At 33.5% G+C, this 24,263-nt stretch overlaps 1 protein-coding gene across 7 annotated transcripts in view; it reads left to right on the forward strand.

Moving 5' to 3' along the window:
* Window positions 1–23,450, forward strand: part of kcnt2a (potassium channel, subfamily T, member 2a) — a 54,844-nt gene extending 31,394 nt beyond the window's left edge. For 3 of the 7 annotated variants that reach the window (XM_088598465.1, XM_088598458.1, XM_088598460.1), the window contains 17 exons: window positions 3,761–3,869; window positions 4,097–4,205; window positions 4,474–4,623; window positions 5,387–5,616; window positions 6,204–6,417; window positions 7,135–7,240; window positions 7,531–7,703; window positions 9,319–9,390; window positions 10,681–10,815; window positions 12,702–12,813; window positions 14,702–14,803; window positions 16,981–17,064; window positions 17,907–18,035; window positions 19,189–19,209; window positions 20,854–21,154; window positions 21,568–21,652; window positions 22,169–23,450. In XM_088598465.1, coding sequence (XP_088454591.1) covers window positions 3,761–3,869; window positions 4,097–4,205; window positions 4,474–4,623; window positions 5,387–5,616; window positions 6,204–6,417; window positions 7,135–7,240; window positions 7,531–7,703; window positions 9,319–9,390; window positions 10,681–10,815; window positions 12,702–12,813; window positions 14,702–14,803; window positions 16,981–17,064; window positions 17,907–18,035; window positions 19,189–19,209; window positions 20,854–21,154; window positions 21,568–21,652; window positions 22,169–22,286 — 2,250 coding nt within the window. In that variant the 3' untranslated portion in view covers window positions 22,287–23,450. Of the gene's footprint in view, window positions 1–3,760; window positions 3,870–4,096; window positions 4,206–4,473; window positions 4,624–5,386; window positions 5,617–6,203; window positions 6,418–7,134; window positions 7,241–7,530; window positions 7,704–9,318; window positions 9,391–10,680; window positions 10,816–12,701; window positions 12,814–14,701; window positions 14,804–16,295; window positions 16,939–16,980; window positions 17,065–17,906; window positions 18,036–19,188; window positions 19,210–20,853; window positions 21,155–21,567; window positions 21,653–22,168 lie in introns of those variants that run through there. The other 4 variants (XM_088598459.1, XM_088598461.1, XM_088598463.1 and 1 more) reach the window with 4 other exon arrangements.
* Window positions 23,451–24,263: the final 813 nt, after the last annotated feature.

A 24,263-nucleotide genomic window follows, 5' to 3' on the forward strand; every position in this document is an offset into this window, starting at 1 on the left:
TTAGCAAACAATTATTGGTTTTTCCATCACATTTTAAGGTGGCATTATAAAATGTTTTTAAGACACTATGCTAACCATTAACAATTAAATAGTTAATACTTCCCACCACAGAAATTGAGATAGGCTGCTTTATGTAATAAGATAATCATATTTCATCATGTAGACCTTCTTGTACATTGTACCAAAATAATTTCCTTATTAGAATTAATTCCAGGATATGAATTCTAGCAACCAAGTCTGTGATCCTTCACTATGAAAATAAATCACGTTAGCAGTATGAAGGCAGAATAAAGCTCATTGACTTATATGAATCAGTCTTTTCATAGCTCATGTACTGCTGTTATGTCTTTTTATCAGCTGAAACAAAATGGTACAGTACTTGTAAACTAGAAATTGTTTTGTTTTTATGGAGCATTATGAGAAGCAGGCAAAGATAAATAACATAATGTTAGTATGTTCATCCAGTAAAGCTTTCATACCTTTTACAATGTTAAAACAAAAAATAAACATGCAACAAAAATGCAAATGTAAGGTTAATCCATATAAAAAATGAATGTATGGTTTAGGTTACACTGAAAAAAAAAACATACTGTAGGTTTTTTATTTTATTGGAATCATTGTAAACTTGATTTTAAAATACAGTACATGCGCCTATTTTTCTGATAGGGTGCACACAAATAGGAATGTAGAAAACCTTAATATTGCACACCAGCAAATACTCTATAATTATCATATTATAGATATATATATATCATAATTATACGGAGCAGTGCAGAATAATGGTTAGACGCCTGACTTTACGTTGTAAAGTTGTAGATTCAGATCACAATTGGGGCACTGCTATTGTACTCTTGATCAAGGTACTGTACTTCACATATACAAAATGCAGTAAAAATGATAGGAATTATATAAATGGGTACAAATGCATGTCACATTGGATAGCAACATCAGCCTATAAACATAATAATAATTGCCTGTATTATAAAATGCAGACCTCTACAGTAGAGACACATTGCACCATTCAGTGTCATTCTGTACTGTAACATACATTTGTTTCATACATTTCAGTAACAATAACATGGGAAGCATTTATGCTTTTTTCCTTAAATGAAAAGGAAATGGCTAATATATTACATTATTATTTCACTCTCATACATACCAAAGCAAAATAACAGACATCATGCCTCAGGCAGAGCAAAGACAAGGTTGTGCATTAAACAGTATTAGCACATAAGAGGCAGGAGTGCTGCACTTATTACAGGCACTTCAGGCATTACATGCACAAAGCAAATCTCTGTGGTCTGGTGTAAGTCTTGTAGAACTGACTGATTTAGCCATCCATAAAAAACAAAACTCAATAGATCTGTAGCCCTGTATATGTATATATATATATTATACTCTATATAATTTACCATACACTACATAGGTCTTATATTAAATCTAACATTATGGAAGTGATAATTAGAAATAAGTGAGAAGAACATCTGTATGACAGTTGGAATATATTTAATATTAAATATAGACTTAGATACAGGTAAGTCTTGCTTAATAAATGCATTAGCATTATTTGAATAAACAGTATAGCCTATAACAGTGCATTTAGTGTACCACAGGGCTCTATATTAAAACCACTACTATTGTTAATTTTTATCAATGATGTAAATCACTGATATTTGCTCTTGATTTAAGAGGACCTCTGAGTCTTCATATTTTCATTCAAGTCATACTAATGTTAATTAAATCAATTATTCACATAATTTTGCTACTGTTTCCAGGTTTGTACTCTTCCAGGATTGTAAATTACCTATAAAAATCTGTTGGACTCTGACAATCCAACAACCTAAGAAGGTTCTCAGATTAAAATAGGATTAAAATCAGCAAAAAATGTAGAAGTTGCAAAGGATATTCAAACACATTTCTATAAAATTTAACACTGTGCAAACACCTGGAAGATGACAAATGAATATTAAAAGGTTTTAATTCAATTAAGCACACAGGAATATTGTATAAGCTACTCCAAGGTGTCCTAAAAGAATAAGTATGCAGTGAAAAGAACCAGAAACATAAGATAATTCTTCACTAGGGCCATAGAGTACAGTACACTTCAATCTCTCCATTAATGCATTAGACACAATGATGATGACCTGGTCCTACTGCCACTAACAGAGTGGGAGCATCAGCAGAGTGTTACGCTACTTGCCAGATGGATTTTAGGACCCCATGCGTACAGTAGCTGATCAAAAAATAAAGGCGGTGAGGAGAAGAAAAGAGAATCCAAGCATACAGTACTTATCTGAGTTGTAGATCAAAGGTCATGGTCAGAGACAGGTTCGAAGGTCTGGAAGTCAAAGGTTCAGGAGTCAGGAAAATAGCAAGGTAGTCTCGGGGACGAAAAAGTGAGCTCCGCTAGGTGAAAACCAATACTGAGCGTTGAGGTTTAGGTGATGTTGAGGGTTTAAGTAATCGGGTTGTGGCAATGGAAGGACAATCTGGTTGGTTGATTAATTAGTATGGCGGCGTTTGTTGGAATTGGAAAGGGCTGGAGTGTGATTGGGAACAAACGTTTAGGAGAGGTTGGATTCTGGTTGTGAGTGGCCGTGACACAGAGCCTGTTACTGCTGAATCTCTGTTGTTGACACCCAGAACAGTCCAGACATGATGAGAGTTATAGTTTCCAGAAGACAGTCAGATCTCAATAAAACAGATCTCAATAAAACAGATCTGTGAACAATGCCACCTTAGGGTGCTGCTAAACTATGCTTACAGTATATAAATATATATGCTGTACATATACAGTACTTTTAAAATTCTTTCAAGTCACAGAACTGCAGGGAAGGCACATAGTACAATTTAACTCCAACCAGACTGGCCGCATAACTGAACTGTATAACACAGACCTTAAAACATGCATTGAAAATTGGAAAACTGTTATTAAATCCCAAAGCATATTGGAATGATATCAGGTCTTTTGAGAAGAATCACAAAATTCACAACATTTTTTTATACTTCCCAAAACGTTTCATGAACACCAAACAGAATTAAACAGCATAGAAATAAATTATTTATTTTATGCAGTATACTGTACAGGTACATGTATTTACTGTGAAACATTAAAAATACAACCAATGCTAAGGTTTTCAGTACAAAATTGTTGCATTTTTAATTCCTTTCACTTTATATACATATGTAATATACAGTATTACCCACATATTACCCATCTGACCATAATTAGGAAGGCATTTATCCTGTGTGAGGCCTGGACTAGCTCCAGAAGTATAGGAGGAAAGGTGGGACTGGATGCATATGACTGACTAAGATGCCAGTTTATCAAAGGGCACGTACACTATATATACTGTATACTATAGATAGTGTAGTAAACTTACAAAATTAATCTCTTAGCCACTAAAAACATCGCCTTGAAAGCTGCAGATTCCTGGACTTAATCATGTTATTGAAATACAGAATTATTAAAAAAATATTGTTCTTTTTCACTTAATACTGTATAGTCAAAATCATTATAACCTATGATTTCACAATATGTTATGTCTGCAGTACTGAAGCATTTAAGTGAAAGTGTATACATTTGAACTAAAAAGGTAGGGTTGAGTATACTAAAATGTACAAATGTGTGAGAAGCACTACTCATGCCTCTCTTGAGGCTTTCTTTGTGGTTTGTAAGATAACTTACAACATAATCATAACAATTCTGTATATTAAACCACCTACTGTAAATTGCTTTTTTCTTATATTTACATTTCAGGATCACCAAACAATTTTAAGAGCCTGGGCTGTTAAGGATTTTGCTCCAAACTGTCCTTTGTATGTTCAGATTTTGAAGCCAGAGAATAAATTTCATGTGAAATTTGCAGGTAACATCATATAGTCGAATAAGATATCTGAACTCAAAAGCCTCTTTAAATGATCTCTTAATGCAATGTACTGTACGTTCTACTAAATTAATTGAGTACTCTATGATGTGTAATACTGGAAAATTAGTAATTATGTGTTCCCTGGTGTTCCCTGTCTTTATTGAGCTGCTTATTACAATACTCAGTAACTATGAGATAAACAAAAGTATTTTTTTACCTTAATATAGATCATGTTGTCTGTGAAGAGGAATTCAAGTATGCCATGCTGGCACTGAATTGTATTTGCCCAGCAACATCCACCTTGATTACCCTTCTTGTTCACACTTCTAGAGGACAGTAAGTGTCAAGAGTTAAGGACATGTGGATAACCAAATATTTACATTTTACATATGAGATTTAAAACTCACACTGTAGCTACAATGTTTTGGGAATGAAGTTAAAGGCAATCCTTGTTTGTAGTTTTCACACCAGTTAATGAAGGCTATTCATTTAGCTATACTGTAGTTCTTTGGAAACTTTTATGTACCATATATGTGAAGAAGTGGTATCAAACTAAAGATTCATCTTCATTCCCATAAATGTATTTATTTATTGTTTTTTGCAGAGAAGGCCAGCAATCACCAGAGCAGTGGCAGAAGATGTACGGCAAATGCTCAGGGAATGAGGTCTACCACATTGTATTGGAACAGAGCATCTTTTTCTCAGAATATGAGGGAAAGAGCTTTACATATGCCTCTTTCCATGCACACAAGAAGTGAGTATTTCTGAAAAAGCAGCTTGCCTGAACAGGATCCTATACACAACTGCTTAAAACCAAAATCATTCATTTTAAACCAAAGCACTAAAAATATCACTATCTACAAATGTAATTAAAACCATGTAAGACATTAGGTTTACAAGAAGTATTCATCATTAAAGTCATTAACGTAATTGAAAAATATACTGTGAAGTCAATGCATCATATTGTAAAGTATATTGGACCATATTTTAAAAAAATACCACTACACTGAATTTACAAGGCTTGTGTCTTTTTTCTAATATGAAAACCATATGTGAAATACAGATATCCTACAGCAGTTTTATGAGGATGATCTTTTCAGAGCCCATACAGGGCAGGTAAACCTTCCTTTTTATGTAGAGAAATCAGGGGTTGTCTGCTATTTTAAAAAGCAAAATCAGAGTAGGTTTAGCAAAGCAGTACACGCTGTTTAACAAAGACCCACAGCTGGGTTGATGCTTGGTTTCTGGGTTAATTGTGTCATGTCTGAAGCAGTTCCTCATCTCGCTGTCTCAATGTTGTAATGTCTGCACTGAAACTGCTCATCATTTTCTCTGAGTGAACCACGTTTCAAGGTCATCATTAGCATGTTGTTTTCCTGCTCTCCCTGTTCTGTTAAAGATTTGAAGCCAACTACATATCCAGAGAAAACAGATTTGTTACATTTTTCCAAGTGGATATACAGCATACTGTATATATACTGTAGATACTGGCTATACTGTATATTTGTGATCTCTAGGTATGGCGTGTGTTTAATTGGTGTGCGAAGAGAAGATAATAAGAACATCTGGTTAAATCCAGGACCTCAATACATAATGAGTTCCAACGACACATGCTTTTACATTAACATCACCAAGGAGGAAAACTCAACTTTTAAAAATCAACAAGAGGAAATGAAAAACAAGTCATTAAGATCAGGGTATCATGGGCCTTCTAGACTACCTGTACACAGTATTATTGCTAGCATGGGTAAGTGAACTATATGTCTTCAGTAATAAGAATCTTACGCTGTGATTATAATAATTAGAAAAGTCACTGAGCAAGAATTTCCTATCACATGTTTTATTCATACACTTATTCTAGTTAGGAAGTAGATTTCATCAAGGATAATAATTCAGTATCAGACTCATATCAAATAAATTGATGAACAACAATCTCAGGTCCTAAACAAAAAAAGGTTGTCTGTATAACTTTCTAAAACTTATTTTTAAAGACAATGCAAGGTAGATCCTTTTCAAAAGGTACTACTTGTACTCATGGAATAAGTAGTTTGAGTCTGAGATCTGAACTTAAAATTGTATTTACCAAAGGAATAAAAAGTAACATATTAAATCTTTTTTACAAGTGGTATTTATTCTATCCAATACTTTGAATTGGCTTTCAAAAAGCCCTGTTGAAATATTTATTGTATGTTGTATGTCTTTAAACATCAAATTTTCAAAAGGTGATTTGTTAAATCTTGGTAGCTTAAATGTCCTGATATTTACACAATGAACAATAAGTATCCAACAACAAATTTCTATATACTGTATATATTTTTAATGTTTTTATTTAAGGCACAGTTGCAATAGATCTACAAGACACAGGATGCAGGTCCTCCACAGGCCCAAACCTATCTCTTCCTGCTGAAGGATCTAAAGGGAACAGGAGGCCCAGCATTGCTCCTGTGTTAGAAGTAGCAGATTCATCATGCATTCAGACATGTGACCTACTCGGTGATCAGTCAGAAGACGAAGCAATCCTTTCTGACTGTGAAGGATCACCAGAGGAGTAAGTTTATGTGTTTGGTGTGAAGTTTTGGTAGTTGGTGTGAAGTTTTGAAGATATTGCCGTCACAAATATTCCTGAAGTTACAATCTTATATGCTCTTAATAGCTTTATCCCAGCACTGATCTTGACTCACTCTTTCCTTTTCATTTCTCTTTATTTGCTATCACACACAGGTGGTATTAAAGGGAAGTGTGAATAGTTCTGAATTATATTTCCAATCAAAGTGTTTTGGGTAGCAAATGTGCCTGCTCACATATTTCCTAAATAGAACAGGGCTATACTGTCTATAAGGAACATTGAAAAATATGTCAATACTGTAAAACTACAATATACTGTATTGACCTGATCATAGAGGTCATATACATATAAATGCATATAGATGTGTTGCACATCTTGTATTGCAGCTTATGCACTGCTTCGAAGCTCCGCACCATATCTGTGTCACAAAGAAATATATCACAAAAAGTACAGAAAATATTAAAGGATAAATAGAGTATTGTATTCTACATGACTCTGCTTGAAAATCTATTTGAAATACTTGTGTAGTATTCAGAATATGCATTTGTAATAAAACATTCAGATCCATACCTTTCCTAAACTAATTTCTCTGGGACATCCTACTAAATTGAGTTAAATATCCATTTTAATTATGCATTTGTTACAATTTAACGAGAAAATGCTTGTAACTGCTTTCTGTGTAACATTGTCTGTTTTAAGGTATATCAAAGGATATCCTCCAAATTCACCTTATATTGGGAGCTCTCCAACATTTTGTCACCTTGTTCAAGAAAAGGTGCCATTTTGTTGCTTGAGGCTTGATAAGGTACAGTAACTGTTATGCCAAATATGTCACAGTCCCCTTCAGCACTGTCTATACAGAAATAAGTCTAGGATCCTGACTGTAGGGATACTGGTAAATGTCAAAACATGATTAAATAAATAAAATCGAGTAATTCATGTAAAATAATTACAGCTAAAGCTGAATCTACTTGCATGACTTCAACAATTTGCCATTAAAACGGCTTATACTGTAGATTTCAGAAAACAATATTACAAAATGTCATGCAATAAAAAGGTTATGTCAGCTAACTAATACATTTGTTTGTTTTTAAGGGGTGCCAACATAACTATTATGAAGACGCCAAAGCATATGGCTTTAAAAATAAACTGATTATAGTTTCTGCTGAGACTGCTGGTAATGGATTGTACAACTTCATTGTCCCCCTAAGGGCTTATTACAGACCAAAGAAAGAGCTTAATCCTATTGTTGTGCTCTTGGATAACCCGTAAGTACCTTCATATCTCTAGGATAATGCCATTTTTGCGGTTCTAAATATACTTAATCTTTTTGAAATCGTACGTGTTTGGTGAATTGTGTATGGATTGTAGATCAAGCAGTTTTTTATTCTGTTACTTAAAAAATAATGACTCGTACATTGTTTTTTATTACGCTTTATCTTTTATTACGCTTACCTTTTTAGGACCAGTAATGTTTTAATTAAGTAATTATAAGAAGGCTTGTACTGACCCTCAGCTGGAAATAGCACTTTTAGTACTAGATTGACTAGAAAATTATTAAAATAACAAAATTAATTAAACCAGATAATTAATAAAATGAAATACTTGTAATCAAATAAATGAAGGGGGAAGGCTAGAGTAATGGCTGTGGACTTACAGGCATACAGTGGATTATCATGAGCTCCCTGCATGCATACTACCATAGGGCAATTTAGCCAAATGGTCAGTAAATGCAGCTGTGTAATTATAATAATTAATTAATTAATTAATTAATAATTGCTTACACTTATATAGCATTTTTCTGGACACTCCACTCAAAGCACATTACAAGTAATGGGGACTCCCCTCCACCACCACCAATATGCAGCATCCAACTGGATGATGCGATGGCAGCCATAGTGCACCAGAACACTCACCACACATCAGCCGTTAGTGGGGAGGAGAACAGAGTAATGAAAGCAATTCATAGATGGGGATTATTAGGAGGCCATGATTGGTAAGGGACAATGGGAAATTTGGCCGGGATGCAGGGGTTACACCCATATTCCTTTCGAGAAATGCCCTGGGATTTTTAATGACCACTGAAAGTCAGGACCTCAGTTTTACGTCTCATCTGAAGGACAGTGCCCTCTTTTTTTTACAGTATAGTGTCCCCGTCACTATACTGGGGCATTAGGACCCACATAGACCGCAGAGTGAGCTCCACCTGCTGGCCCCACTAACACCTCTTCCAGCAGCAACCTTAGTTTTTCCCAGGAGGTCTCCCATCCAGGTACTAACCAGGCTTACACCTTAGCTTCAGTGGGTTGCCAGTTATGCGTTGCAGTGTGATATGGCTGCTGACAATTGGTTATTTTATTTTGGGGGATTAAACTGTAGAGTATTATATACTCAGTTTGCTAAACATAACAGAAAATGGGGAAAGTTCATTTGGCTTTGATGGACTAATAATACAGTATAGCTTAAATTGCTTTTAAAGCAAATGCTTATTCAGAAAAATAAGTTGAAAAAGGTTTTATTTGCACATATGTTTGTTCACGTGTTGGAATTTATTATGAGACAGAAGTATGGCAAATGGAAATATAACAATTTTCACCAGGAAAGGTTTTGTAACGTTGATACCATGGTAAAGGTATAAGCATCAGAAAAATACATTTTTAGTTAAAAACATTATGCTGTAAATTAAGAGTTTAATAAAAATATGAAAACCATCATCATCTTTCAGTGCAACTTCAAATACAGTATAATTGATAATTTTATAAAATATTTATTAATTGTTATGTATGTCTTAAGGACTCAACATACCCTTATTCTTTATTTTTTCTTATTTTAACGACTCAAAACAGAAATAAGATCAATTATCTCCATCTGCCCATTTTCTAGGCCAGATACACATTTTCTTGAAGCAATCTGTTGGTTTCCAATGGTTTACTACATGGTTGGCTCAATTGATAAGTATGTTCAAATTCAAAGCATGAGACCATTTGCAGTTGTTTTGCATGATTTGTGTTTAAAAGGCCTTCAAATTAGTGTTTTTTAGTTCAGACGGAATGGTTTTGGATTTTCGTCTTTAGTCTGATTTTGTGGTACTCTACTTTTTTGTGACAACTCCAACTTTTCACGTTGCATGGTGTCTTTTAGCATGTTGTGTTTTTGTGTTTCATATTGACTTGATTTATTTAATAGCATGTATGTATTATATTATTTCTTTGTGAATTTAGGCAGATGCCTAAAAGGAAACAGGAAAAGGTATCCCAATGTTAAAAAAAGGATGCAATGTTGATCAAATTTAATAATGTCATAATATCATATAATTTATTAATATCATGAACATCTTAACTCAAAAGAGACATTATATCTTATAAGAGATTAGGTGAGGATTATGGCAAGTACATTAAATTTACTCTCTTCTTAGCAATTTTGTTTAATGCATAAACAAGCAACTTATGTTCATATTTAATGTGCTAAACTACTTCAGCATAATTTTATTCATAATAACAATGATTGCACACAGTAAATACAACTCTAAAAGCTATACAGATAGTTGTCTTTTTACACAACAGGTTATAATAGTGTCTTTGCTACTGTATATCAAGAAGCAGTGCTTTGGCATCTTTGCAAACTTACACTTGTGCAGAAGCCACATGGGTGAAGCATGGCAGCCATTAAAAACCAGCAGCCACACTACCTAGAAGATCAGATGGAGAATCGAAAAACTGCTTCACATATATATTTTATTCCATAAAATGGAAACTTTGGGTACACGTAGGCCAGAACTTGGACTAGAATTTAGACAAGACTTTGGGCCCAGGCACAAAATCTTTTTAGTTGGAAATTCTGGTCCAGAAGAAAGAACCACCTACTGGTCTACACATACCACTTACAGCAGCAACCTTGCTTGGTTTCTGAGATTTGACAAGATTACACTACAAGGTGATAATGCTACTGACAACATTGGAAATGGCAAATAAAAAGCAATGCTTCATACAACTGTTAAAATGTGCCATATTACTTTCTGCAGATTCTGTGTTGGTTATTATTACACTCAATAGTATGGTATTGAATCATTTCTCACATTTCCTTTAAACAGATTAATTATTGTCTTCTCTGAGGATATCAAATAATAGAATCCTGTATCATTCTTTGTGGGTTTCCAGGAAAACATGGGTGCATGTAATAGCTGCAGAAGTTTGCCTTTATTGCTATGTGCTGTTTTTAGATAAACCCGGTCATGTTTTATCAAAGTCTAGATGATTTGCTTCGTTGTGGAGTTTCTTTTGCTGCCAACATGGTAGTGGTGGATAAGGAGAGCACCATGAGTGCAGAGGAAGATTACATGGCTGATGCTAAAACCATTGTGAATGTTCAGACACTGTTCAGGTAAGAAAATCAATAAAATGTCAGAGCAGAAAGTTAAAAAAGTTAAGGTTTTTAAATTTATGGAAGTCCATGATAAAGCCAGCAAACTCTCACCTTACACCTTGCTTTTTGGTATAGTTGGTACTGTATCTAGGTAGATGTGTACAGTATATACTGTAAGCTTTCTTCTTTGTTGGTGTTAGTGCACTGTCTGGATCATCCTGACAGAAAATCAGAAAGTAGATAAATTAAAAATAATCACATTCATATAGTTATTTCTTACAAGATATAAAAAATTGAATTGATTTGAAATGGCAATAACCAATTTTTAAAGGAAGCTATGGAGGATGTATACAGTATATGCAGTATATGAAGAAGTACATAAATACAACTACCCTGTGCTGAACCTGAGTTTCCATGGCAACAGAGAACCAGACCCAATAATGAATTTAACCCTTGAGATACTGAAGCAAAGACTTAATGGTTTTATTGTTAATGTGCTAATGTACTTTGAAAACATTTTAAACTGAAACTACTATTAATAGTTCTGTACTTGCTATACTCTACAATGGAAGAGGTTCTAACAAAATAATACCTTGTCACCTTTGTAAAAATCTAGTTGTCTGAGAACTATAAAAATATTTAGTAAAAAACAGTAAATGCTCTCTGTCATTTTGAGCAACTTAATCAGCCCAGTTTGTATTTTAACATTTAAAATTTTAAATGATGATGAGTCTACAAAAAACAGTTAATTTCTGAAATAAATACTGAAGAAAATGTGAGTATAAACATCTGACTTATTTTGAACAGCAGATGGCAATATTGGTTTGTAACAATAAATGAACAGCTATGTAGAAAGCAATAAATCATCCAGACTTAAGTACCCAGGCAAAGGACATTCAGCAGACCCTCTAAAACAGGAAACCATTTCATCTTACCTGTTATTCTTTTTATGTTTTCCAGTTTTATCTTTAAGGACATCTCACTTCATTGCTCATATGGTTTCAGCATTTTTGAGGAACCATATTATTTATATTTCAAATGTTTGGACCTCTTTTGCACTATTATTTGAAGGAAAAGGTCTGAATGTACTATTTTATTATACAAATAAAAAGGCTTCTTTGGCATTTGCAAGACACTCTTCAAGTTTTTTTCATTTGTATTTTAAAGCAGTTTTTAATATTAATAATAATATTATAATGTATCCAGTAAATCAGGTATGCAACTGTTAATATTTATGATTTTAGCAAGAGACTTCCATGTACATTAGCAGAAATCTAAATATTTAATTGTGATTAATTGTATGGCCATGTCCTTTGTTTCCAACACTAAAAACAACAACCCATCTATACAGTTTATAACACAAGCTGAAATTCAATTTTCAATGTTTTCTTTTCATCTGCCATGTTTCTATGTGAAACAAGTATATTAAAATTTGACTTTGAATATAAACTCATTGTTTTCAGAGGAAATTCGTTAACGGCAGATAAATGATATCTTTGATTTTAAAATGTTTTGCTGCTACTGTCGTTCACTGTGGAAAATATGAATTCCTTTTATCCAAGGTTAAATAAATGTGCAAACCTGACCTTTTGGAATATTAATTACATTTGCCAACATGTAAAGGGAAGAATAAGGAATAACAAACAAAATCTGAGAAGCTTTTAATGTAGTATGGATATGTATCTAGCTCTAGGAACAGTGATTTTGAGAAAATACTTATGTAACTCATCAATAAAGGAGTTGTTTTTTCTTCAGCACAGGAAACTAATGTCAGTAATGTTTTACTAGTGGCAGCATATTGCTGTACCTTAAAAGTCTGTTAATTTATAAAGCAATTCTTTGTGTCTGAAATTGTTTATACTTTATTAATACTTTTGTATTCATTCATTGTGTGATTTATTCAGGCTGTTTTCAAGTCTAGGTATTATCACAGAATTGACTCATCCTGCAAACATGAGATTTATGCAATTCCGAGCCAAAGACTGTTACTCCTTGGCCCTTTCTAAACTTGAAAAGGTAAGACAAACCAAGTATTTTTTACTTGTTCAGCTACACAAAAACAATCAGTGTGCCTATGTTTCAACACATTTTGTTGAGGTGTTAACAAAGTAGAAAGCCCAAAGAATTTTGGTGAGATGTATTTAATATGAAGTTGTATTCAGTATGATATCTCAGCATATTTTATTTTCTGAAACATTTCTTTCTATATTTACATTGCCCTCCAAATGCTATTACACCCCCAATGAAATATGAAGAATAAATATTAAATAACAGAAACAACTACAGATTGTATGTTTCTTGCACCCAAAGATTTTTGTTCTTAAAAATTCTGAAATTGTTAAACAGTAATCTTGATAGCATTGCAAAAAAGCAAAGTCATATTAAAGTCCAAAATTTACAGCTATTATCAATCCTTTCCATCCATTCATTTAACAAATCACCATGAACTGTAAAGATCAGATATCAAGCAGTTGGATAAGAGGCTTTTCCTTATTATTTTTGTTTACTTGTTTCAGGTAGATTCAATTATAAAACAATGCAATTTTGCATCATCTTAGCATACTTAAAAATATATGGGTCTGTGTACTAGCTGTATAACCTGACAAAATATTTATCCTGAAAAGTTGCAGAGCATATGTTCTTTTCTTAAGATCTAACCTACAAAAGTGAAGCCTTTGTCATATAGTGTCCCTATATAATTATATAAATGTATACTGCGAGATGTCAAAATACAACAATTAAGGCTATGGGTGCCAGAAATCATATGTTGCATTTTGAATGCATTTCAGTCTATACTGTAGCACTTATAATAGTGCCAGTGGGTTCCAACAAGTAACAGGCAATGGATCTTGTATCAGTGATCTCTATTAAAGGGATTGAGTGTACAGTACAAGCTGTATCACCAAACAGCTTGGCACACAGACCTAAACTACAAACTCACTAACACGAGAAGACATGACCTGATACTATAGTAGTTAACTGACCCACCCTTCTTTAGGGAGAAAGCTCTGTGCAGCCACATACAGTGAGTGAACTACAAATAGAGCAGCTCCCACAAAAAGTAGGCTGTACAGGGCCTTCTGTCATGGTCTATTTCCATAGTTAGAGAGAACAGTGAAATCCCTTAGAACAGTTTTCATTGTAAGTATAATAATAATAATAATAATAATAATAATAATAATAATAATAATAATAATAATTGCTTACACTTATATAGCGCTTTTCTGGACACTCCACTCAAAGCGCTTTTACAGGTAATGGGTACTCCCCTCCACCACCACCAATGTGCAGCATCCACCTGGATGATGCGACGGCAGCCATAGTGCGCCAGAACGCTCACCACACATCAGCTATCAGTGGGGAGGAGAGCAGAGTAATGAAGCCAATTCATAGATGGGGATTATTAGGAGGCCATGATTGGTAAGGGCCAGGACGCTGGGGTTACACCCCTACTCTTTTCGAGAAACACCCTGGGATTTTTAATGACCACAGAGAGCCAGGACCTCGGTTTTACATCTCATCCGAAGGATGGCGCCTGTTTACAGTATAGTGTCCCCGTCGCTATACTGGGGCATTAGGACCCACATAGACCGCAGGACCCACATAGACCGCAGGGTGAGCACCCCCTCCTGTCCCCACTAACACCTCTTCCAGCAGCAACCATATTTCCAATACTTCTAAAAGCGACAAAACTCTACATTTTACATCACTATACAGTTGTTACACCATTAGTTACTGTATAATGATATTAGAGTTCTATTGTTGTTTAAATGTTGATCTACTGTACTGCTGTTTTTTAGGGTTTAGTAATTTTCCAATAACACAAAGAGAACACCAGCAGGGGGCTGTATTGTTCTTCTCATTGTACTGCATACAGTTCATTATTGCTCCTTTCTTTTGTCAGAAAGAACGTGAGAAAGGTTCCAATTTGGCATTTATGTTCCGTTTGCCATTTGCTGCTGGAAGAGTATTCAGCATTAGCATGCTGGATACACTCCTGTACCAGGTAATGTATTCTGATTTTTCAAACTTATTTCAACAGCAGTCTATTAGCACCTGATTTACACGACTATACCCTGTAAATTGTAGCATTTTTCTGTGCATAATCTTAATATAATCTAACACATCCTGACTGTCAGTGAATATAAGGTGTTATATTTTATTACATATCACGTACAGGTTCAGATTACTACTTGCTTTAAAATAGAAACGAATTTAGCATCTTGAGTGGGGAGCTGCATCAGCTAGCATTGACTGCAAAGGCTCATGCATGAAGAAGCTTCAACAGCACACACATTGTGTCTCTGCTGGTTACTTTTTAGCTTGGAATTAACTTGTTCTTAATTTAGCACTTGATGGCTACCATACACTTTGTATATTCAATACACTTTTCCTTGCACACACATGAAGAAATCGATACAAAAACAAGATAAATTGCTCACTTAGATATAGGGACAGGCATAACTTTTTATTATGTGCTGAATCTGAAATTAGAAATTAAAAAGATGACCATGGAAATTCAAAAATAAAGTGGGATATGAGAAAAGCTTTAAATATTTATAAAAAAGAAAACCACACAGTTAACTGTGCTCAGTTACTCATAATAAACTATAAAACAAAATTGATAATGGCAAGGTATAACTTGAGTACTGAGTAAAAAGACATCACTTTTGTGTTGTCAGTTATGTAGATAAATAAAGACATCAAAGTCTGTACTACCATTCATTATATCTATCCCCTCACCTTTATACTACTGTACCTGGTGCTTTCCTTGGATCATCTTCATTTTGAGGCATACATTCTCTTAGAAATGCTCCTAATCTCTTTAAGCTATGCTATTGTTATCAACCGTTTCACATGCCATAAACCTATGAAAATGGGAATGGTAATTTATCGTTTTCCACTTCTCATATAGTGCAAAGTTAAACCCATCCTAGAAAAGTATGAATTAACTAGAGTCCAAGAGTCACTGTATAAAATAGCGATCCAACGCCCACAGCGAACCCACCAAGTTTCTAAATAAATTATGCACAAATGTAATATACTGTACTGTATACAGTAAAATCTAAGTATGTTTTATTTTATGTTTAATGCTCATGTGGTATCCGACAAAATTACAGACTCTAATGAATGTACAAATATACAGTGCATCAAAAGAAGCTAATCACTCTATTAAGGCGTGTTTTGGCTTAATTTGACTAGTTGATTATTTGTGACCAAATCTCCTACTTTGAAAGTCATGACTGTTACATAAGCACTGATTATAGAGTTACATGGGCATAGGTGATGAGGTGATTTAACTTGTTGAACATCAAGACTGTTGGGGGAAAAAAAAGGCAATTAGTATGCCTTGCAAAGAATGGGGAGGTCCAAGTGTGATGGTGTGGGCATTAGTGTCTACTCACTACAGATCTCCACTTGTAGTGATTGATGGCAATAGGAGTGCATGATGTTACATCAATGAAGTCTTGGCACCTTACTTGCTGCCCTCTCTGCAGGCTCATCTTGAGGTGACATCATTCCAGCAGGACAACACACATCCCCATGCTGCTTGTTTAATAATGACTTTATCATGAGATGAGAATATGACAGTTATGCTGTGGATGCTGTACCCATCAGACTTCAGCCTAACTGAACATTTGTAGAATGATCTTGGATGATGTATGGCAGGTTGGACTAAGAGAACACTGAACAGGCACAACTGGACACAGGCTTGTCCAGACTCTACGAGAGGTATAGGACAAAATCCCACAAGACAGCATCTATAACCTAGTACAAAGTATGCGCTGCAGATGTTCCATGAATATTACTACTAGCCTGCAATTTTTAGTTATACCCCTGGTTGATCGACAAATGTCAATCGACATAATGAGTTTACCTGTTTCATGTCTAATAAAATATCAGTGAGCCTTCTACAAAAAAGTTGCTTTTCTGATGACTTTGTGAGTTCATTACAGTTAAAAGTGATAACACAAACTTAGAGTAGTTTAAAGTTATACAGTAAATGGCTGGATGAGATAGTTCAATTAATTACTAATTACAGAACAATCGAAATTATGTGAATGGTCTCCTCCTGTTTGTAACTTTTTGTACAGTATATGTTTCTTTTGATGCTCAGTATAAACATAAAAATACACATTTATGTGCACGGTATGTCACATGTATCATTTTGTTCACTTTTAGTCTTTTGTGAAGGAATATATGATATCCATAGCAAGGCTTCTTCTAGGCTTGGATACGACACCAGGGTCTGGATTTCTGTGTGCTGTAAGTACAATTGTATATTTTTTGTCTTTTGTTGTAGATAAAAAAGCAAAAGATAATTACTTAATAATTCATAATTGTTAAATTTTAAGACTAAAGTAAAAGTTCTTATACAATGCAAATAAACAAAAAGGTGTTTTTATATAAAAGCAATGTATATAGTACTTCATAAAGAGATTTTAGCATTACAGTCAGTAAAAAGAATGAATGTATTTTAAACCTGAAATATAAACTTTAAAGTAGTTGAAAAGGGACTACTGTGAGTTAACCAGTAAAGGTAGTTCAGACATTGGCCATTTCAATCAATGCCATTAGCCAGCTGTTACTAAGATGCTCCAAGAAGTGGTGCACACCTGGCTCAGCACTGGTGGGGGATGGGTGCGATCAAGTCATCCAGGATAAATACATCTTTAGCTCATCGTGCTGTTGCAAGTCTTGACATTTCCTGAGTCCTTGCAAGCTTGGTGTGTTGCCAGTGAGATGCACTGCTTCTTCTGTCAGTGTTAACTCTCCTGTAATGTGCTCTGGAAGTCATGACTGTAAAAACTTATAGGCTTGCTTGATTTTGAGTGTATTTGTCTTTGTTCTCCCTGTGGTGCTGCAGGGATGACAGCAGTAAGCCATGTAAATAAATTTGTGACTCCAGTGTTTGATAGAAAACTTAGATGTTCTATTTTGTTCTGAAGAATCCAAATATTTCAATACTCTGTAAATGGAGTTGGTTTCTACAGTAACTATTTATATGTCATAAGCCATTTTCATAATCTGAAACTCAAATGATATTGTTTGCTTCCTTTTAATGTCCTAAATTCTACAACAAATAATTGTGATGTGGATTGTTTTAGATGAAAATCACAGAAGATGATTTATGGATCAGGACATATGGAAGACTTTATCAAAAGCTCTGCTCCTCTGCAGGAGATATTCCTATTGGGGTCTACAGAACTGAATCACAAAACTTACCAGCATCGGAGGTAAAGCTATGTATAATGAATTTCTGAATAAGATTTCTTATGTTCTGGGAAGCTTAAAATCAGTTAAGCTTAAAAATATATACCAAAATATGTACCAAAATACTTCAATAAATGAATTCCTGTGTGTTAGGGGTTGCCACGTTCTCAACACGCAAAATCTGGTAAATAATTATACATGCCGACATCGCAGATCACTTTGCCAGTGTCCCTTCAAAAACCCAGACAGTGAAATAAACTTATATTAACAAATTAATAACGTATCTATACTTTCAATTTAGTCTGTCTATCTGGACTGCATAGGTAAAAAAAAAGAAACAAGCAGCCCTACTACTGTATGTGACAAATCAAAAGGAACTTAACTGATTCAATATCAGAAAAAACAAGTGTTTCATACTCATCTAACTTTTACATACTTGCACTGACCAATCAAAAACAACAGTGAAACATACCGCAGGAAACCAAATGTAAACATATTTAAAACAGAGAACATGAGGCACTTTTTTCTACAAGTGTTGTGGTAGTATGGAACAAACTATCCTATCATTTTGTCAAAACTGACCCATCTTCTTTCAATAAAGAACAGAAAGATCTTTGCATTCATTAGCTAATAATTAAGATACAACTGCAATATTTTGAGTGTGCAACACTTAATTTCAACCTATTACTTCTCATAAAATTGCATAACATAATGATTGCCTGAAGCTACTTAACTATGTACAGAGCTGGTACATACATACAAAATGTTTTAACTGCAGTTCTTTAACAGACTGATCAATTATTACTTGATTACTTATAATATTTCTCTATTGTATACTGAAAAATGTAAGAATTAACTGTATTATTTATTCAACAAGATCAAGGTTTCCTTATTAATATGAAAGTTCATTTACTCTGTCAAAACATTTGGGAATTTTAATCAGATATGTTTTATACTGACAATAATAAAATGCACAGTAAGTAAATACTTTTAAAATAATTTACTGATCTGAAAGACTTGACAACGTGGTCCTTTTTTGCATCATATCCAAGAGTTGCATTTTTTAATTTGTTCATCTGGCAAAACAAGTATAATTGTGCTCTTCTACTTACTGAATGTAGATATAATGTTCATATCACCAGTGTCTTTTTTTCTTTTCTGTTTCTTAACATTAAGTCCAATGAATTGGCCTCACAGGTAAGTAGTTCATTATTTTGTTTTATCATTATTTCATTGTTAATTAATTAACATTCTTTGTTAATGTAGGATGGTTTCAATAATAAACATATAAAGGAACACTACTTTTATGATGGAATAGGTTCCTGAGTGTTTAAGACTTTAAATATTATGCATTTATGCTGATATTTTACTGTGAAACAAAAATGAAATACTTGAAACTTTTTAGCCTCTTATCTCTTATCTCAATATTTGTAGATATTGTTTTCCTGTTAAATCATTCAACTATGGCATGCACAAATTTCCCATTATCAGGTGTATCTGCCTGGTGTATTTTCAATATTAAAGAAAGATATACCTTTCATCCTCACAGATATGTTTCACAGTATTATTTCAGTAAAGTTTCAAAAGCATACTTACATGGTGCAGGTAAATGGTGTTCTTGGCATGAAATCACAAGTATTAAATTCATAGTCTGAGTTTATGTCTATTGATAGTTGGTTTACTGTTTAATAGACTGTAGATTGCCACTGTAGATAAAGATAATCAGTCAAATGAGAAAGACTGATGTTGTATATTCAGAATTCTTCTAAAATTGTTCAACAGATCAAAGGCCTGTTTGTCATTAATTTTAGTCCAAAAAACATAAGGATCACATTTATTGACATCTCTGAGTATTCTTTTATATTAAAATTAACAAAATTATATTTACAGTAACAGTCTGTGCTTTGGAAGTGCAATGGACATTTCCTGTTTCCCTAGGTTATACTGGTAAAGGAGGTAGCACACAGAGGACATTAATTTAGCCGCATGCATCTTATGGTCAGAGAGCTCTTTGAAGACCACATACAAATTGTCACTTCAAGCTAAATAATACTATAAAACAAGGCACTATTCTTTTATAAACTAAGTTTTTAATTGAATGGAGTTTAGAAATAGTAAGTAAACATGGAATAAATCAATGGAAAGTTACCTGAAATTTAGAAATTTACAAATATGTGGGGATAAACTGTAAATTTATAACTGTATTAATTTAATCAAATTAAATTAATTTAGTGGGAGACAAGTGTCATTGTACAGTACCTTTTGCAAATAGATTGAATTTCCAAGTCTTAATACTCCCTGGCTGTGATATGACTTGATAAAGGTGAAGTTCTCACATGTTAAACAGTGAATTCATGTATCTCAGATCAAAAGGCTGTTGTTTCATTATAGATGAATAGTAGTGCTTAAAATATGACCAATCATTTTAAAGAATTATACACTGCAGGTGTACAGCACATCAAGCAGCACAGAAAGATCTACAAGTTCTAAGAAGTTTTTGAATAAAACAACTGCACAGCGGCTCCATTACAATCACATGTATCTCTAGTGACATTATCAAAAGGTTTGTTATGAGAATACTTGAATACATATGTTTAATATATTTTTAAATTCTTTTACTTTGGCTTTACTTTCATATAATAATGTTTAGACCACAGGACACCCAATCTACAGTATGTAGTACACGGAAGTCAAATCTAAAATGTTCAAATAAAAATCTTCTCTTGTGCCAAGGATTACCATTAAGCCTCTCCATGCAATGCATGTATTAGAGAAACAGATATTACGTTCACTTACAAATACCGTTCTGTACATTTATTTTTATTTTTGTTTTTAATACAGTCCCAAATTTCAGTTAATGTTGAAGACTGTGAAGACACGAAAGACCCAAAAGACCATTTCATTTATCGGAACAACCACCGCAACTCAACATCCAGTGACCAATCTGATCGGCCGCTACTTCGAAAGAAAAGCATGCAATGGGCAAGGCGTCTGAGCAGAAAGGTGCCAAGACATGTTAACAAAACTGCCGAAAAAATCAGCCAGCAGAGAATGAACCTGTGCAGAAGATCGGAGAGACAAGAACTGGCTGCACTGGTGAAAAACAGGATGAAGAATCTTGGTCTCTCGACAGCTGGTTACGGTAAGATTAAATCAAGGTCAGCTAAAAGCAGAAGCACAGTGAAAACTTCTGCATACACTTAATATCAGTGTTTGCAGTATAACTTTGTTCTTTTCCTTTATACTATTTATAGTTCTATTTATATTACTATTATACTTTCAATTCAATATGAATTTGATCAATCTTTAATACTCTGTCTTCCTTATTTTGTAAAGTTTGTGTATGGATGTTTTTGTATTTGGGACTATATGGTTGACCTTTCGCTTACCAATGAACAAACAGCTTGTGTTACAAGGACCTGGATTTGTTTCAAAAGTGGCAATAGTTTGTTCATGTATAACCCACCGACATGGTGAAAGGTTCAGATGAGGCCTTCTTAAAAATGAATGTTTTGGCCTCCTGACATACTTTACAGTTTCCTATTTTTTATCTAGATGAAATGAATGATCAACAGAGCACACTTTCATATGTTTTAATCAATCCATCCCCGGACACAAGATTGGAGCTGAATGATATTGTGTAAGTAAAACAATATATGAATTAGACAGAACTCATTATTGGACTTTTAAACAGCTTTACAAATCTGCTGTATTTCAGAAATTAAAAAAAAAAGATTTTCTATGCCACAATCTCACATAGAAATCTTTCAAATAATTCAAATAATATACTTTCATAAGAACATGGTACAGTATGCATTTCAGTAAACAGACCATTTTATTGTATATATATTTATTGTATGAATTTAGATGGTATTTAGATGGTTCTGCTTATATTTCTTCTTTTATTTCCATAATTCATTGCAATGTGCAAGGTACAGTATATGATATATAGGAGTTAAATATACTGTATAGGAATCACTCAAAAATAATTAAAAATAAGTAACTACTAAATTTGGACTAAAAGACGTGTCCTAGATGTGTATTTACTTTCAATTTCCAGAGGTTTATAATGTTAAAAATTGTACTTAACCTAGAATTTATAACTACAAGTGAAGCATCCTTTTAAAATGGCAATTTTTTCTTTCCGTTCATACAGCTATCTAATCCGACCTGACCCACTGACCTATGTTCAAAAGAATTCAACTAACAGAAAAAGCAGTGTTGGGAATAACACAGGAGGTGGACAGGATACAAAAGATGAAACTCAGCTCTGACTTGTTCATCTCACAACTAAATGAATTGCCTTACAGTGTTCAGAACCGGATCATAACAATAAAATAATAATATATAAAGACTTTACAATTCATGAAACAGCATTTTTACAAGGTATCATCAATCTGCATTCTGTCAACATCCCTTCTGACTAGAAGTGTGATACATTTAAATAAAATATAGCCAAGTTTTCAACAGAAAATAAAGTTCTGAGACAACCAATATATTCTGAGACTTTTTGCATGAAAGAATACAAAGCATTATCTGTGTGAAGAGCAATGTGAAAGACCTGATGACCTGAGTATTTCAAATAAGGATATACAGTATGTGTCTTCAGAAATAATAGCAGTATAAAAGCTGAAGAGATGGTGCTGTTCTGTATTATATAGCACTTTTAGCATGATGGCTGCAAATTAATAAGTCAAATACAATTTACTTTATGGCTAATGTTAGTATCCACTTCCCATGCATTTAATGTGCTTTTATAGTTAAGAATGCAAATTACAGACAAACCAAAATAAGATATGATAAAAACCAAAACATTTAGAACATATATAATTTATATTACTTTTATTTTCTCAACTGAGATCTTGACACTTTCTGAATAATTGATTTCCTAAGGACCTGCAAAACGTATTAATGTCTTCTAAAGCAGCAACTCATTCAGGCTAACTGAAGAAGCTGTTTTTCTTTTTTAGGTTAATAAGAATGATTGAACATGAATAAAAACATAAAAACTATCTAACAAGCCTAAATATTAATCAATTTGTGAAATTCCTTGCTTACAACCAAAATTATTGGTTTGTTACAAGTCTGTATTGCAAAACAGTTTTTATCCCACAGGAGTCTAACTTTGCCACCAAAATGTGTGCACAACGACTTTGTATTCATATTCTTTTATATTCATATAAAAGAAGAGTGATCATAGAAGCAAAGATAAGTAACCCTAATACATTTTTTTATCTTTTAAGAAAACTATTAGTCTAAGATAAATGACAGCAATTATCATTACTTGCCACAGTAATATAAGCATTTTCATAGAAGTTATGATATACAGCATTTATGAAATATAGATTATATATCAGCATCATTTATATTAAATTGTAAAAGGCCCAATGTGGGTTTGTACCAATCCTCTGATGAATAAAACCTGGAGATCATCATTATTATTTGTATTTCTACATTTCTGTCACAATACTATAACCTACAGTAGGTCTTCGCTTACACTCCATTTTCTCATCACATACTTTCTATTCACAAGTCTCTTAACTTACCCAATTTGAGGACTCAAATCTTTCAACAGTCAAATGCCAACAGAAGAAACTGATTATAATGAAAGGAAACTCTGAGGACCCCTCTCATGCAGTTTCTAGCGGTGCTCCAGTGTAACTGCACATTGCTCCAGTGGTACTGTATGTGACCGAACTTTGACTACTAAATAACTCTTGTAAATTACAATAATGCAACAAGATTTTAATAGTCTACCACTGTGTAAGTAATTGTCTTTAACCATAAGATGCATTCATGGTTATTGCAGATACTTAATTATCCACAATAATGTAGAAGTGTGGTGATGTGCATATTAGAGTTAAATTTGATTCACATAAAATATGAATCCATCAATTGTTCTATTTCATTTTTTACATAAATGTTACAGAAACAGATTGAAATGCATACTTTGCATAATCATTGGTCTTGCAAAAAATATTATTCACAGACCTTAGGTAATAGATATTTAACTCTAAAAGTAAGCTTCAGAATTTGTTTCACAAAGTCGGTTTAAGATCTGGCACTGACAAACACAATGCTACGTTAAAGGAATATCTCGCTTGAAGGTTTTTGAGAAGGTGCCAGTACATGCTATACAAATGGAAGATAATGGCTGAAACCTTTAAAAGTGTTCTTGCAACTCATAAATAATAAGTTAATATACTTAAATACAATTGTAACAATTTGGACATAAACAGCTGGAAATGAAT

The sequence above is a fragment of the Lepisosteus platostomus genome, chromosome 11 (genome assembly GCF_059453375.1).
Source record: "Lepisosteus platostomus isolate fLepPlt1 chromosome 11, fLepPlt1.hap1, whole genome shotgun sequence".
Taxonomy (NCBI): Eukaryota; Metazoa; Chordata; class Actinopteri; order Semionotiformes; family Lepisosteidae; genus Lepisosteus; species Lepisosteus platostomus.